General features: G+C 48.8%; 1 protein-coding gene across 3 annotated transcripts in view; it reads right to left on the bottom strand.

Moving 5' to 3' along the window:
• The window catches only part of MAF (MAF bZIP transcription factor), a 162,787-nt gene extending 148,132 nt beyond the window's left edge, over window positions 1-14,655 (bottom strand). For all 3 annotated transcript variants that reach the window (XM_072346078.1, XM_072346079.1, XM_072346080.1), the window contains exons 1-2: window positions 12,355-14,655; window positions 3,187-3,251 (exon numbers count right to left, since the gene is read on the bottom strand). In XM_072346078.1, the coding sequence (XP_072202179.1) occupies window positions 3,218-3,251; window positions 12,355-13,424 (1,104 nt within the window). In that variant the 5' untranslated portion in view covers window positions 13,425-14,655 and the 3' untranslated portion in view covers window positions 3,187-3,217. The remainder of the gene's footprint in view (window positions 1-3,186; window positions 3,252-12,354) is intronic.
• Window positions 14,656-16,905: the final 2,250 nt, after the last annotated feature.

Raw genomic sequence — 16,905 nt, 5'->3', positions numbered from 1 at the left:
AATCTAGAATCAAAGAACTGGGGCAAAGTCTCACGAGTGAGTCAGGCTGCAGCTCCCAGCTCCCTCTTTCTGCTCTCTCTAACCATCGAGACTATATGTGGAAGCCTGAGAAGTCATTTTACACATGGGACGTTACATTGGTACTTTTCCTGTCTCCTCAATCTCCTGTATTTTGGTACAGCGTGAGTCGTTTCGTAAGCGGCACAAATTAGGAAATCCAAGATGTTTTAAATATATGCATATATATGTAAGAAGTTAAAATCGTCTATTAGCATAAAACAAAAGCAAAAGCCACATTGCTGGAAAAAAAACCAATTTTTTTTTTTTTACTTACGTAAAGTGACTGTAAGCTGTACAAAATACACTGTAAAGAGGGAAAGAAGGGAGATAGGTAACTATTCATTTCTGAGCAAGAATAACAGATTGCATCCCATTCGAAAGAAAAGATCCTCGTTTAGACTTAATACAGCACATCTGCTTGAAAAATACATACAAGGCTCCCATTGACTGCCATGGGAAACTTGCCAATAATATTTCATGGAAGTTATCTAGATATCGGCTTCGAAAAATAAAGACGTTGTAAAGGGAGGGCTAATTCAACAATGGGAAGTTAAAAATAACTCACTCATACCCAAAGAAATTGGACTGTTTTTACAGTTCTTAGCTTTCATTTGCAATTTTTTATCAGATAAATGGCCTTAGAATAAAACTTAGCTGAGGAGGCCTCGCTGCAGGGAAGTCAGGCAGTTTGACATCGTGGGCCATGAAAGGAACACAAATAACAGTCAGATTTGGTCATACGTCAACAATACACTCAAAAAGCCATGAGAGCACAGGTTTTCACAAAACACAAATCTCTTTAAAAAATGTGTGTGCGAATGCAGGAATAGCAGTGAAAAGTAAGTAAATGTACACGTTAGGATTGCCATGATTTCCCTGGTGGGAAAGGTCTTAGAGGTAAACCGTGAAAAGGAATAGCAAATGTATTTCTGCTCTTTACTGCTCCTTATTCTCTCCTTAGTTTTAAGGCTCATCCAGATAAGGAATTATGAGGTAAGATACAACACAGTGCTGCCCATTCCCAGGGCAACACTCCTGCTCCAGAGTAAAAGTGGATTTTCCTGCTTAGTTCATTCTGAAAGCAGCTTAAGCTACACTGCAGAGGGAGGGGGGAAAGGGGAGAATCCATTTTTAATCCCAATTTGGAACATCCATCCAGGGAATTCATGGCACCGCTACCGCTGGACGAATTCAGATCTTGCTTTTTGTCAGCATGATTCCTCCCATAGATATTCATGTGGTGGAAATCTGGGCCCTTTGAATTCATTGGGGTTTCACCAAAGCTGTGGTGAGGCCAGGAGCCCACCCAGGGCCTGTCCTCCCAGCTGGGATGGAGACGGGGAGCAGTTCAGATCCCTTCCCTTAGAGCATGGCTGATGCCCTTCAATGTCCATAGCTTTTGTCTTAAGTTTGAAACACTGAAAGTTATGCACAGTGATGAAAACCACTAATCTTGCAAGTCCTGCACAGGACTTTCCTTTGAAAGGAACACTTGCCTTATGAAATACCGCTCACAGCAATCCCATGGGCAGGACACTGCTACCACTGACCCCAGAGGGACACCCAGGTGAGAATGTCTTAACCCTCCAGTCCATTTGTTAAAGGAATTGCCTTGAAATACTTAAAGCAAGCCAGAAGTAACATAATTCCTTAAAGGACTCAAGTTAGTAGGTTAGACCACAGAGACCACTGCCCACTACTGGAGATTTACAGCCTGAAATCCCCTTACCAAAGCACCTGCATGAATACCAAGTGAGAGCAGCTCCGGAGAACACGAAAGGCTGGAGTCCTCATCTGTGAGCTTATTATTCCTAATATCACAGAGACACTTCCCTGAATTGTCCTTCTCCTTTCCAAATTCCCCATCTGACCAGATGTCGCTCTCTTTCTTGCTTTCACCTGTCAATCATGCTCGCAGCTGAAATTTGATTTCTCTCCCAACAGTAACCTTAGATGAAATATTACCATAGGGGTCAGAACTGCCTGAACCTCGCCATAAAAGTTCGTTAACTCTTCTGAGACCCAACAGCAATTCGCTCGAAAGGAAGGGATTTTGCTGCTGTGTTTTCCTATTGTAAGTGACAGCGGCACCACAATGAATTGGAAGGAAGGAGTGAGGAACTGTCCCAGAGAGCAGCAAGCTAAGTCCTGAGATCACCACAGGGAAAGAGCCTTTGCTTTTTCTTTTTTTTACTATATGGACAACAGGAATTCGTATTGCTGATATGATTTATGGAACTCATGTATATAAATTAGAGGAGCCAGGAGAGGCTTCCTCTCAGCTTATCAGAACTGCAGCCCTTAGCCTAGAAAGAACATAAGGGAACACGAGCTGCATGCACACAACGAATGACCTCCTTGGAAGCCCACTCCTGAAGGACCCCAAAAAGCCTCTCTCCATTGCACTGGATACCTCTTCCCCTTTTTTGTTTTTTTATATTAATTACATGAACTAATCAAATATTGCTTTATAGCAGCATGCTGTGTTTGATCAAAGCATGGCAAGCCACGCTTTTAATTAAAGCAGGAGGTCTTTATAACACAACACACACCGGAGCCTCTGTCATTGCAGCCCTGCACCTCATTGAAGCCACTTAGTATTTTTTACAGTTGAGGTCAATAAAAATCAGATTCTATGGGAAAAAAAAGAAAGAAAGAAAAAGTGTGCCTTTTTGAACCTAGCAGGGGAAGGAGCTGAACGCTTAATCCCCACATTTTCCTTACAGTGTATTTTGTAGTCAATGAGAGACTGAATGAAAACAAGTTCCACGAGGAAAGCAGCGCTGATTTAGAACCTATTGTGAACTGGGGGCACAGATGCTGCCTAACACACACCAGCCTCATGACTTCCACCCAGAGCTGAGGTACATCTTTAGGAGACCCATCCTTAATCCCTGCAGCTGATGCCTGAACGCCAGCATTCAAAGGGAAAGAAAGAAAACATTTGCAGAGGATTATAGATGAGGGGTAGGACACGGGAGGGCTGACAGAAGGGTAAAGCCCAGCGCTACGGGTGCTCTATGCACCTGAAGTCAGCCTCACCCCACAGAGTGCATCCCCACTGGGCAATGGGAAGCCCAGCACCCTCCCCAGATAGGTAAAGTGCAAAGGAAAGTGGGAACATACCTTTTGTTCTGACCTCAGGTAACGGGGATTTTCACATCACCGTTGTAGAAGATTCTCTCGGGTACCTAATTTAGTAAATACATTAAAATATGCCGTTATTAAAAGGAATTCTTAGCATTGTAAAACATGTCTGTTGTGCCACTATTGTACAAATAAGGCCTCTTATATTAAAATCCTGTATTTAACTCAGACAGTCACTTCTGCTGCTCAGTAACTGTAAGAAGAAGAAAATTAACACAGCTTAAAGCAAAACGTTCCTTGCACATCTGGCCTCTCCTTTGCATGAACAGCAGGAGAATCTCACCAAGAAGTTACCTTCAAAACATCTCTTGGCCTCACCGGTGAGCACTGCCTCCTATGACCTGAAAACAAGCCGCTTTCGGCATTGTTCTCTTAATGGTTATTATCAGCGGTGCTAATGTCATTGGCAAAATAAGAATCCATTTGTGTACACATTCCCTTATTTCCCAGACAGTCATTGGGTAACAAAAGCAGAGCTGTCACTGCTCCCGCGGTTGCTCACGCTGTACCAATTCCTACTGTCAACATATATTTAAAATCCAATTTAAATAAAGAAAAAACAATTCAACACACACGGAGCGAATCTTTGTGCGCTAAATGAGGTCAGGCAGCGAGTCGATCTGCCCTTCCTAAATACAGGAATAATGCTGCGTCCCTATGGTTAACTTGCTCTCCCTGCTCCTACAGACACACGCACATCCATTTCCCATAGACAGCTCCAGCTCCATCCTGGTAGTGTCACAGCACCCGGCAGAGGGGACCGCCTGCTCCCCCAGGGGCATCGATCCATTAGCAGCTCTGCTGAACTATCAGCTTATTAATAAGGAAAGAGTCTCAGAAAGCGAGACAGCGCTACAGCAGCCAGAGACACGGAGCAGACTGGTTAATTCCAGAGGGCTGATAACTGCCCTTTATTTCATCTGGCTGAGCTGGGGCGAGAGCTATGCTGGAATACTTTTTCTGCTCCACGCGGTGTTGTTTTAAAAGGATTTCACAATGAAGGGAGCTGAAAGACTGAGCGCAGTCTGGAGACCGTATCTGGTGTGACATGAATATAGTTCTTTAAACAGATTTAATCTTACGATATTCCCTCCTCTACAATGACTTTGCAGGAGGAAACCCTACGGAAAGGAAAATCTGTTCACCCTACTCTGCAAACACTGAATCGCGCTGCAGACGGCACATCTCTTCCGACATATCAAGTGGATTTCATCAGTGATTCTGGAAATACTTATGTTTTAGGGGAGGGAGGGGAAAAAAAGGGGAGAAAAAAAATATATATGGAAAGAGCTCGGTCTTATTTGGCTCACTTTGGGGCTCATTTTCATCACCTCTAACATCTCAGTGCAACAGTCCTGTGAGAGCCTGTGAGAGCTAAAACTAACCCCGTCCCCATCCCTGTCAGCTCCCAAGGCTTTGGCAAAGCATTTTTGTTTTTAAACTGGAGAAGTGGGGTTCAGGCTGCAGGAAAGGGAATGTGCCTGCTTGCTGTTAGAGAGGGCTTTAAGCTTAATCACATCCACACCCTGTCATATATTCACACAGATTTGGGAAACTCGGCCTTGGAAAGCTCCGTTCTCTGCCGTACTTCAGATTCCTTAAGAGCCGTGAAATGTAAATCCTGCCCCCCACCCTCCTCGGTCCCTGCAGGGATCTCAGGGCCTGATCCAAAATGCCATTAAAAAGGTTCCCTTTGATTTCTGGGGGGTTTAGATTGGACTCCGTGTGAGAACAGGTGGAAGAGAAAAGGAATGAAGGGGAAAAAAACCATAATGAAATGAGAAATGAGAAATGAAAGAAGAGAAAGGGAAAAATAGCAAGGAAAAAGAAAAGGAGAGGAGGAAAAAAGAGGAGAGGAGAGGAGAGGAGAGGAGAGGAGAGGAGAGGAGAGGAGAGGAGAGGAGAGGAGAGGAGAGGAGAGGAGAGGAGAGGAGAGGAGAGGAGAGGAGAGGAGAGGAGAGGAGAGGAGAGGAGAGGAGAGGAGGAGAAAAAAAGAAAAAAAAAAGAAGGAAAAAGAGGAAAAAAGAAGAAAAAGGAAGAAAAAGCAGAAAATCCTGTGAGGCAGAGGCAGAAGAAGGCCCCAAGCACATACCTAGGGGAGGGTCAGCCAACTGGAGCCGCCTGGGAGCGCACCGGGGCTGAGCCTGGGATGCAGGGATGGATCCTTTAGTTACGCAGAGTCCCCTTTTGTTCCAGGAACAATTTAGAAACGAACAAACATGCAAACAAAAAGGAAAAGCCACCCCTCACCCTGCCCTGGCCCTCCCAGCTTCCCCCTCCCTGGTCCTGGTCCCCCGTTGCATGGCACAGTGGGACGCCTGGGCTGGGGCAGCACCCCAACACGTGTGTGTGTATGTGTGTATGTGTGTGTGTGTGTGTGCACACGTGCAAGGCACTCCCTCCCCACCAAGCAGCCCTCACTGCCTGGGAGGTGACAGGGGCAGCAGGATGGACGCGATGCTGTTACACAGACACCTCACTTCTGTGCAGGTTATTTCCAGGCTGCTCCAATCTGTGACAGCATTGACCCCAAAGGTGCCCTCAGGCAGAAGTGCACAGTCCCCATGTTCGGTAGCAGCTTGGGATGCACAGGCAGCTGCCTCCATATGCAGCACCGACATTTCTGCTGGGAAGGTGGAAATGCTGCTGCCAACATTTCTCAGGACCGTGCTTTCTGAATCAGCCACTGAGAGAGGCAACCAGGGACACAGCATTCCCTACCCTGCTGGAAATGGAAAGACACCACTCGGTTTGTTCACTGGGATACTTCTCTTCTTCGCGGTGCAGAAGCACCACTTGCAGCAAACTTCTGCTCTGGCTTCGATTGCCTCCATGCAACGTATTGCAGGAGAAAAAGCAAAGCGAAGCACATCCACGGGGCTCCAATGTGAACAGGGGGGAGGCAGTGCTATCCCCATTCCTGTCCCCAACCCGTGACCACAAGGCTGGCACCCCTCTGCTGCACCACAGTGCACTGATTTAAAAGAGGGAATTTGGAGGAAAAAAAAAAAAAAAAAGAAAGAAAAAAAAAGGAAATTAAAAATATACATTTTTTATAAGTGGGTACAGCAATGTAGATAGAAAATGGTTATCTTGGAGCAGTAAGATCGAGTGCATCAGGGCACTGAGACGCTGTCATGCTGTGCCAGCTTGGGTTGACCTCACTGGGGATGGGGCTGCCTCCATCCCTACACAGGGCCCACTGAGCCCCAGCCCTTTGCTTTGCACTTGCAAAGTGAAGTCACATCCTGGGCTATTTTTGCACCGTGCTGGCTTCAAGCTCACCAATCTGAATGCTCTTCGCCCTCCAAGAGTGACAAATGCTATTCTCAGTCCTCCCCCACAATTTCAGGCAGGCAAGAATGAAACGCGGCGAGGTGTGCAGGGCTTTAATCCATTGATTTTTATCTGCTGAGCTCCCCAGAATTATCAGTTAAACAGCGTTTACACCGCACTCGAGTGCTCCCTCCCCAAAAGCCGCTCAGCTCTGTGCATCCCAGTGTGCAATGCATGCTTCCAGCAGGAGCAGAGTCACTGCAAGCAGGACTGTGTCTTGTCCCGGCCGAGCAAGCACGGCACTCGCCGTAGCTGCAACAGACAGGCCTTTCACAACCCCACCCCTGTGATTCTGAAAGAGCGAGGGAAGAAAGTTTGCTAAAAACCTGAGCTCCCAGCACTGCATCATGTTGCTTTTTTTTTTCTCTCTCCTGCGTGAAATGTTCGTCCGTCGGAACAGGTGTCAGAGACACAGGGTCCATTGAGCTCCTCTGATGATGGGAGCAATAAATAGAGGATTTCCTCCCCGCGCAGCACACGCTGAAAGGACACCGATGTACTTCTGGCATCTGAGCAGATAATTCTGATATATGCATCATTTCCTCCCTAAATCCAGGAAGCAGCTACACTCTGTATCTTATATTAGTATGTTATGTCAAATAGAAATTGGTATTAAAATTATGAATGATTCTCGATCGAGAACTTCCCACACGCTGAGCAGAGGGAAACAGCTGCGCTGAGGCTCTCGGAAAGGAGAGGAGCTGGGAAAGTGTGCTTTGTGCGCTTCAAATCTGCTGCCACGTTTCGCAGGGGGTAATGCTGCGTGGCGTTCTGATTCAGCACACACATTCTCCAGCTCTAAGAGGGCAAAGAGGACCTTCTGACAAAGGGAAGTGGCGAGGGGCTTGCAGAACTCCCTGCCTTCTTTCGGATGCGCTTCGGGATGGTGTTTTTTTTTTTCAGGCAGGGAAAACGCTGAGGCACGAGCATAGGGATGCTCAGGGAACAGGGGTTTGCTGTGTTTTAGGAGAAGTACTTGAAATAAAGGTGGAGGGATGCAGTGGGGTGGGGAGGAGGGGGATATGCTGAGCTCACGGCCAGCACGGGGCTGCAGGCATCTCCCGGCAGCGGTCACGTGGAAGTTCTTTGTAGCGCGGTTACTGAATGGGGACACACCACAGGGCTGAGAGATGGGGCAGCACTGTGATGGCAGCGGACCCTGCAGCATGGCAGAACCCAGCTGCCCCAGTGCTGCACCCCGAGAGGAGCAGGAGGGCAGACGGAACTGGGCCAGGGGCAACTCATGGATTAATGAGTGTTGTTCAGAGCGGAGCGGCTCTGTGAGTCCTCGGCAAGCAGTCCTGCAGCAAAGGTGGGCACTCCCCTGCTATGACTGATAGAGCCCCAACACTCGCTTGGTGTTGCCAGCAGCGCTGTGTGCTTCTGGTTGCTTTCCCCTTTCCGCTGGGAAGCTGGTGCATTTCGGGCTGAAATTCACATGCAGTCCGGAGAAGGCTGCGCTATTTCCTATTTGCAAAGAAAGATTGCAACGCGCAGTAATATGAGAAACAGGGAGAGATGCAAAGCTCTTCCCCCTCAGCTTGGGTGTGCGATAGGAATTTTCCCTTTTGCACTCAGTCTGTTTCTAGGAAGGATTTCTCTTATCGCTGTTCGAACTGCTCCCCGACTCTCACCTATCTCACACCCTAACCCTGCCCTAATCCTGTCCAGCAGCAGCGCAAGGACCAGGAGTGGTCCCATGCATGGCCTCAGGGCCGCACTGCTCTCACCCCATCCCCATGCAGAGCCCCTTAGGAGCCTTTTGAGGAGCTCTACACGGCCGAGCTGAGCGCCCCTGCAAATAAATCTGTGCATCGGTACGGGCTCAGCCTGGGGAGGTGGGAGAAGAATTAAAGAATAAATAAAGAACCCCTGTCTTTATGAGAGGAGATAATTCCCCGATCAGCCAATAGCAACCAGTTTACCCAGAGCTTACACATTAACCAGAAAGTGGAACTCCAATTAACCAGAGTCTGGAGCTTGAACCATTACTCAAACCCTGGTGCAACAGAAGGTCAGATGCCAAAGGGCGCTGGGGAGGGGCACAGGGCAGCATCGCTGCTGGGGACCGTGGTGGTGGCACTGGGTCTGACCTATGGCGGGGGGGACCCACAGCTCAGGGCTGCATGGGGCAGGGCAGGCGCTGGGCAGAGGAACCCAATAGGTGCTCTCATTTTGGTGGTAAAGCTGGGAAGAAGTCGGACCAACAGTAGGAAGCAGGGGGGATGAAAAGGGGATAGAATTAAAACAAGCACTGGGTTTCTGAGCCTGAGTCTTGAGATAGAGCCATTGTCCTGGAGGGGCTGCGGCATTCTTCGGAGAGGGTTTAGCACAGACCTCATCCAAAGGGTGGGAGAGGCTCAGCACAGGCTCCTGGGAAGGCTGCACTGAGTCATCAGGGGCTGAGCAGCCCGCAGAGCCCCGGTGCCCTTTGACACGGGGATGGCATAGGGATGACATGGGGATGACAGAGGGGAACTGAGCTGAGAGGGGCTCGGGGAACACAGCGCTTCCAGCACGTTGACCTCTGGGGCCGACTGCAAAACTTGGAGGGAAGCCCTTTGAATCCTTTGGCTCACCCTGGGCTCTCTAAGGCCTGTAGCAAAAAAGAAAATTGAAGAAAAAGGCCAAACCAAACAACAACAAAAAAAGAAAACCACCAGGTGAACAAAAGAACGGGGTGGAAGCAAAGAAAGCTAAAAAGGAGGCATCATGGGCCCCAATGGCAAGAAGTGCTTCTGCTCTAGTGCTCCGTGGCTCTGTGACACGTCAAGCCCATGCGGTGCCATCCCCGACCCAGAGACAGGCACGCTCTGCCGGGATGTGATGGGATGAGGATGTGAAACGCTCCCTTTTGCTTCACCCCATCACCAAGCAGCCCGAATCCGGGAGGCCGTGCCAGGCTGGCGGAGCAACCCTCCTGCTGGGGTCTCACAGAGAGGCACCCAAGCGAGGTTGGCACAGCACCTGGGAGCCCACGGTTCCCATCTACCTGGTTTCTAACGGGTGGCAACGTTGCGTCTGCACAGCGCTATCCTTTCCCATCTCCCTCCTTCCTATCACCGAGGTCAGCTCCTCAACCAGCCTCAACGCTCCGCCAGCGCTGCTCTGCCAGCCGGGACTGTGCACTACGCGCTAAGAAACGGAGCACAGGATTGGGATGGGGGGGTGGGTAAGGGGAGAAGGGGGGAAAAAAGAAAAGGGGAAAAAAAAAAAAGAAAAAAGAAAAGAAAAAAAATGCAGTTTATTATTGCAGATTATTCTCTCTTTCGATATAACCATAGAGTCAAAAATGAAAGGAAAGCACATAGGAACATCACACGTGGTTAGTTAGTAACTCAAGATATAAAACAATTTTGCACAGCAAAATGTGTAAAAGAAAAAAAAAAAAAAAAGTAACTGACAAGATTTTTTTATATTTATTGTGGTAAGATTTACTTTCCATTTTTTTTTCTTTTTTTTTTTTTTCTATTTTTCTTTTTTAAAAGACAGGATATCAGTCCCTGAAAATAAAATTTACTGATTATTGCCTTTAAAACTGCGGAATCTTTTTTTTTTTTTTTTCTTTTCTTTTTTTTTGAAGTTACAGAAAATCCAGTTCTGCACCACAAGACAACTGTAAAAAAATCTGCATCATTGGAAAACTGTGCAGTAATGCCATCTTTTATAACTGCATAAATCCTATTAGCGTTCTGAACAGGTTCGTCCTTTTTTTATTTCTCCTTTTTTTGTTGTTTTTTTTTTCCTTTTTTTTTTTTTCCTTTTTTTTTCTTTTTTTTTTCTTTTTTTTGCCGTTGTTGTATTATATGCTTGCAGGTTATATCTTAGTGCAATTCAGTCCCAAATACTTCAATTTTGGAAACAAAACAAAACAAAACAAAAAAAATCCATACATTTTGAATGTAAAATACCCCTATAGATATAAACAAGGGTGCCTCCCCCCTTTAATACTTTGGTTTTCAAATACAGTCAGTGGTATAGCAAGGACTACATATACCCAACTTATAGGTAAGTTGCAAGCACATGCTGCATAAACTACTTTTTAAAACAGTCCCGTTGCAAATTCTACCCCCCTTTACATCACGACAGTAAACAATTTAGTGCATCAATCTTTAAAATAAAAAAAAAAAAAATAATAAAAATAATAATAATAATAGAAATCTACATCTAAACAGACCTAACTCTTTCGGATTTATCTATAACATTCCTTTATCTGTAGCATACATTTTAACTGGGCTAACAGATGACAGAAAGTAGAATTAAATTATATACCAGGAACCCAGAGCATTCCACATTTGACCACGACCAAATGTAAAAAGGAGAAATAATAATAATACTCATAAATCAAATCAAATCAAAAGATGGGGCAGATCACCTACAGTTAATTGGTTTAGACTGCTTTTAGGCAACAGCACGGTTTCAATGTCCGCCCGAGCGGGATGTGAATTTTGCATTTGAGCATCTTCCCAAAGTTCTTTCTTTGTGTTTTCATTCATTCATTTACTCATTTATATATATATTTTGCCACACCGGGTTACCGACATCCATCCTGGTATGTCTTTCTAAGAGGGAATGCTTCAGTGCATTGGAAAGGAAGTCTGAAGTTCTGAGTGACTCAAAGCAGTTTGAGAGCAGATGCAAACTTTAATGGGGAGGAGGAAGAGGAGGAAGATCAAAGGTTGCACTTTTTTGCTTTCAACCCAAAAAAGTGATGAGGCAATAAAACAAAAGGATGAATGCCATGCCATAATAGTCTCCAAAAGTCCATTTCCAAGCAAAAAAAAACAAAAAAAAGGAAAAAAAAAAAAAAAGAAATAAAGAAAAAAAAATAATTATACCGTACATGACCAGCATGCAGGGTTTGTTTGTTTGCTTTTTTTTATTAATATAATGTCTCTTTCTCATAGTCTTTTGAAACAGTTACAGTTCATTGCTGCTAAGACAAAATAGCAAGCGTAATGCATGAGATGAGGATGGGATTCTAAATGGCAGACTACAGTCTCACGTTTGGCAGATTAAGGCCAAAAACTCACATGGACACACCGAAGGTTGATGCAGGCTGGTTGGGGCAGGTTGAGCTACACCTCTAGTTTCGCATAACAACAACGCTAAAAACTGATGGAACTCAGCAAGCTGGAGTCTAAAAACTTCACTTTTTTTTTTTTCTTTTTTTGTATATTTTTTGTGGTTTTTGCTTTGTTTTGTGTGTTTTTGATGATTTTTTCCCCCCTAAACGTTTGTTTTTCTTTATTTTTTATTATTATTTTTTTTTAAATTATTTTCCTTTTCGCAAAGCTCGAATGTCATATGAAGAACTCAGGATGGCAAAAAATAATAATAATAATAAAACAACGTCAAAATGGTCTGACTCTTTTGGACACAGCAAGCTCAAAGGAAAAAAAAATACAAGTCATGAACTTAAATATATATATATATATATGTGATGTGGATGGCAGGTTTCAGAGCAAGCTTCATATGAAGAACTGAGTTGGTGGCGAGTTGGGTCTTTTAAACTTAAAAAAACAACAGCAAGCCCCCACAATAATAATAATAATAATAATAATAAACAGAAAAGAAACTGATGTAGAACTTGAGGTTGGCCAACAAGCAGCCGGCCCACCTTAAAAACAAAACAAGGAAAAAAAAAAAAACCAAAACAACCCAAAACCCGAGTTTGTCTGAAAGCAGTTTTGAGTTGGAAAACCAAAAAGTGATACAAGGTGGCACGGCGGGTCGGCGCTCTAGCAAAGCCCCCAACAACAACTCACACGGAGAACTTTTAGGTAAGGTGGCAAGGCTGTGGGAACTCACATGAAAAACTCTGGAGAGGAGGGGTTGTCGCTGCTGGATCCGTTTTCTCGGAAGCCATTGCTGACCAGCTTCTCGTACTTTTCCTTGTAGGCGTCCCTCTCCCGGACCAGCCTGGAGATCTCCTGCTTTAGGTGCTCCACTTGCTGCAGCAGCTGGTTCTTCTCCGACTCCAGGACGTGCCGCTGCTGGACCCTCTTGAAGCGGCAGGACTGGGCATAGCCCCTGTTTTTGAGGGTCCTCCTCTTCTGCTTCAGCCGGATCACCTCTTCCTTGCTGACGCCCCGCAGCTGCCGGTTCAGCTCCCGCACCGACATGGTGACCAGCTGCTCGTCGGAGAAGCGGTCGTCGAAGTGCAGGCCGCCGCCGCCGCCGCCTCCTCCGTGGTGCGGGTGGTGCAGCCCCCCGGCGCCTCCGCCGCCGCCGCCGCCGCCTCCGGAGCCCGCGGCCGAGGAGGAGGCGGAGGAGGGCGGCGCGCTGCCCGGCGCCGCGCCGTGGGGGTGTCCGCCGCCGCCGCCGCCGCCGTGGTGCGGGTGGTGGTGGTGGTGGTGGTAGTGGGGCGCGCCGCCCTGCGCCGCCGCCGCGGCGATCACCGCCGACACCACGGCGGCCGCCGAGCCCATCTCCTCGGCCGGCACCGAGCCGCCGGCGGCCGCGGCCAGCTGCTGCCCTCTAGCATAGCCATCGAAGGCGCCGGGCAGCGGGTGGTGGCTGCTGTTGATCAGCGCCTCCACCGCGTCCTCGGGGCTGAAGCCCAGCGCCTCGGGGTTGAGCTGCTGCGGGTAGCCCGTCATCCAGTAGTAGTCTTCCAGGTGGGTCTTCTGGTCGGTGCCGGAGCCGGGGCTGGGCGCCGAGAAGCTGGGGGACGGGGGCACCGAGCTGCAGGGCGTGCTCATCGGGGTGGAAGAGAGCGATCCCCCGGCGATCAAGCGGCCGCACTGGCTGATAATGCGATCGGTCTCCACCGGCTCCTTTTTCACTTCAAACTTCATCAGATCGAAGTCATTAACATATTCCATGGCCAGGGGACTGGTGGGCAGGTCGGAGCCGCTCATTGCCAGTTCTGATGCCATCCTTTTGCTGCTGACAGTCCTCCAGAAAGGGTGCGCTCCGGGAGCGAGGGCGCTGCTCTGCGCTGCCGCCGGGTGAGCCAGCTTTGCTGTCCGTCCGTCCGTCCGTCCGCCCGTCCGTCCGTTCCTCCGCCGCGCCGCGCCGCGCTCCGCCCGCTCCGCGTTATCCCCTGCAGAGCCTCCGCTGCCGCTGCTGCATCAGAGCGAGGGGCTCTGCGCCTTCTGCACGCACGACTCTTTTCCTCCCTTCTCTCTCTTTCTCTCTCGCAAACTGCAGCTGGAAGCGTTCGCGGGTGCTGCGAGGAAATTTTTTCCTCTCTCTCTCTCTCTCTCTCTCTTTTTTTTTTTGCTTTTGTTTTGTTATTTTTAACACTTCATGGTGCCTTTCCTCTGGGCTTTTCTCGTGCAAAGTGCAGAGAGAGGAGAGAGGTTCATCGGGGGAAGGAGGAGGGAGACCGAAGACAAAAAAGAAATCAAAGTCGGTATATCGCAACCAAAACAATCATTAAAAAAAAATAATAAAAAAAAAAGGGGGAAAAAAAAAACAAACCAACACAACAACCCAACAAGCAACAAACCCTGAACCCCACAGCTACGGCAAGAAGATGAAGAATATTTTAAAGGTTTCATCCAGCAGGAGAGTTTAAAAGCATTGCAGAGTTTTATAGCGCTCCTGACGTCAGCCTCCAAATGGCAAATGGACTCCGCGGCCGGACCAATGGGCGGCTCCCTCCCAGCGAATATTAGCATAGAACAAGGAAACTTTTGGGAGCTGTCAATCAGGGCCCCATCAGCTGACTGTCAGCTGGGCGCGCCTTAACCCCTTCCTGCCCGTCGACTCCGCCGGACGCACCGGGTAAGCGGCTGCGGGTGGGGACCGCTCCGTCGCGTCGGGACGGCGCCCGCCGAGCGCTGCCGTCGGGTGAGCGATGCGCTCCGCTTCGCTGTGCCCGGGAGCTGCCCCTGCCCTGGAGCGGGCACCGATGGGCACGGCGGGGCTCTGTGCGGGGCAGCGCGGTGCCGCTCCGAGGGGGGGGGCGGTGGGTGCAGCCCCGCAGGGTCCGTGCCGCTCCCCGCGTTACTCGCCGTTCCCTACGCCCGAGCACGGGGCATCCATTTCCTACCCCCTCCAACCACGCCGGGTTAGCAAAGAGCCCTGCAAGTTTTCAAGCCTCGCTCCCTCAGCGCTCAGCCCCGTGGCGAACAAACTGCATTTACTTTCGCCTCCCCTCTCCCGGTGCCCCCTCCGAGGGGGGAGGGCGCGGGGCCGGGGAGGTGCGGGGAGAGGGGGGGGAGGCGGCCGTGCGAGCGGTGAGCGGCAGCGCTCGGTCGGCGACGGAGCGGCTCCGTGCGAACCCCGACAGCGCCATCTCTCGACCGCAGCGCAGCGCCGAGCGGAGCCGCTCCGCTGTCGGCCGGGCCGTCGGAGGGGGGGGGGGGAAGGTGGGGGGTGTTGAGCTGCGGCGGTCCCGGTGCACCCGCAATGCTCCTCCCGAGCTGCCAAGCTGGATTTTATGGGAATATCGATAGAATTAAAGTTCCTTGTAATTCCGTGATAAATGGGGTGTCTCTAGTAAGTAAGATGAAGTGCGGTGCTGTGAAGTTGTTTATCTGGAAAGTAATTCTCAGAAACCTGACTTCTGACACTTGGTCATATATTAAACCGGCGTCTTGAACGTTGTACTTCAGATGCTCCTTTTCCCCCTTCCCCTCGCAGTTTGCTATTTATAAGACTTTGTAGGTGCGGGTGAGTTGCTGGGTAATTTTTCACCAACTGTGAAAAGCGTCGTTTGCAACAGCCAAAGAATTCTCTGCTTGGGAAATAGTACGGGGAGAGTGGGCTTACGAATAGATAACATCTCCCGACCGTGCCATTATCGGCACTGACCCGTGCGGCTGTGCTGCTCCCGGCAGCCAAAAGGCAGGGAGGGCACGCTGCGAGGCGAGCAGGATAACGACACCTAGATGGGATCGCAGAGGCGATACTGCAAACCTAAAGCACGCTCTGACGGCACGAACAACATGAGAGCGTAGTTCTGCACAGCCCCAAAGACACCCGAACATCTGCTGGGTTTATCTTAGAGGCTGCAACCAGTGACAAACTGAATGCAACTCGGGTTGGCTTTCCTGTTCCTGCACACCATTGGAACCAGCAAAAGTTCCCAGCTCACAGCACAAACCCCTCAGGACGGCCCCATTCCCCACACTTTTTTTTCCCAGAGCAAGATGAATGTGGCACTGTATGTCACTTACCGTGCTCACCTATGGGAGGCATAAAAAGTGAAGGTTATTGCTTTTTGGAACGCACTCTCACTCTGTTCCACTTGCACGTTTGATGGATGTCTGTGGAAACACAGCTCCAGCCCCATCAAACTGCTTGCATTCAGAGTGCTCCATTTGCAATCCAGTGGATTGCTGAGTAAACTGGAGACAAAGAGCACAAATTTGAGTGAGCTAAAGGGGAGCCTCTTCCTTAACACCGATGTGAGTGAGTGCAAGCGGAGCTCTGACCTCCGGAGCAGCACTGGAGTTACTGTACAGCATTGTTCTGCTGTGATTATTGCAGAGCCGCTGCCCCAAAACGGCACGGCGCAGCAGACAGAAAGGATTATTAGCAATTTTTGGATAACCTTCAGAAGCAACAACCCTCTCCTCCCTCCCCTCTGTAATTCTCACTGTTGTGCTATTTTCCTTTATTATTTGGCTATTCACGACGGCTGTCTAAACATTTACAGTCCCCTATTAACAGCGTTTCTCCCCTAACAATCGCACACTTTCATTTCAATTAGAGCCATTCAGGCTCGGGTTTTGCCACCAGGCCACGTCCCAGCCCAGCTCCCTTTCCCAGCACGGACCCAGGCAGCGCACAGCCCACGTCCCCACACCTCCTGCCCTGCTCCAGGTTAGGAGCTCAGCTTTGGGTGCGGATCAAGAACAACACATTAAGAACAGTTACCGCTCCCTTTGTTTGCCCGGTGTCTGATTTTATGGTGCAGAACTAAAGAGTGCCCGCTGAATTTGACTATGGAACCGGGCAAATTGCTTTCCGAGAGACTTCTTCGGAGCACAGTGATAAGGCACAACCCGCTCCTAGGTGCAGCGCCAGATAAATCCTTTTAACAGTCCTCAGATCAGTTAACAGGGTGAGTAAATCACAGATCGCTGTTAGCAGATTTATGGGAGAGAATTAATAGAATCAGACGAGATAATCTGGCGGGGGATAAAATTGCTGAGGAAACAGTCCTGCCTTCTATCGGGGGTACGGAACAGCGCTGTGGCTGCGGGCAGTCAGCACAGGTCGGGCATTCGGAGCTCAATCATCGCGGCAGCAATTCGGTGTTTATTAATTCTTTTCTCTTTAAGCAGCTCGCAGATGCAAATAAAAGCCACGCTCTCTTTGAAGACACGTTCTTTATATATTTTTATTGGAGGTAATTTACTATTTGCATTACCTGTATTTACTTCGTAATTGAACATTTTGCAT

Source organism: Excalfactoria chinensis, chromosome 11 (genome assembly GCF_039878825.1).
Source record: "Excalfactoria chinensis isolate bCotChi1 chromosome 11, bCotChi1.hap2, whole genome shotgun sequence".
NCBI lineage: Eukaryota > Metazoa > Chordata > Aves > Galliformes > Phasianidae > Excalfactoria > Excalfactoria chinensis.
Note: the sequence above shows the minus strand (reverse complement) of the source record. Positions and strands in the feature narration are given on the sequence as shown.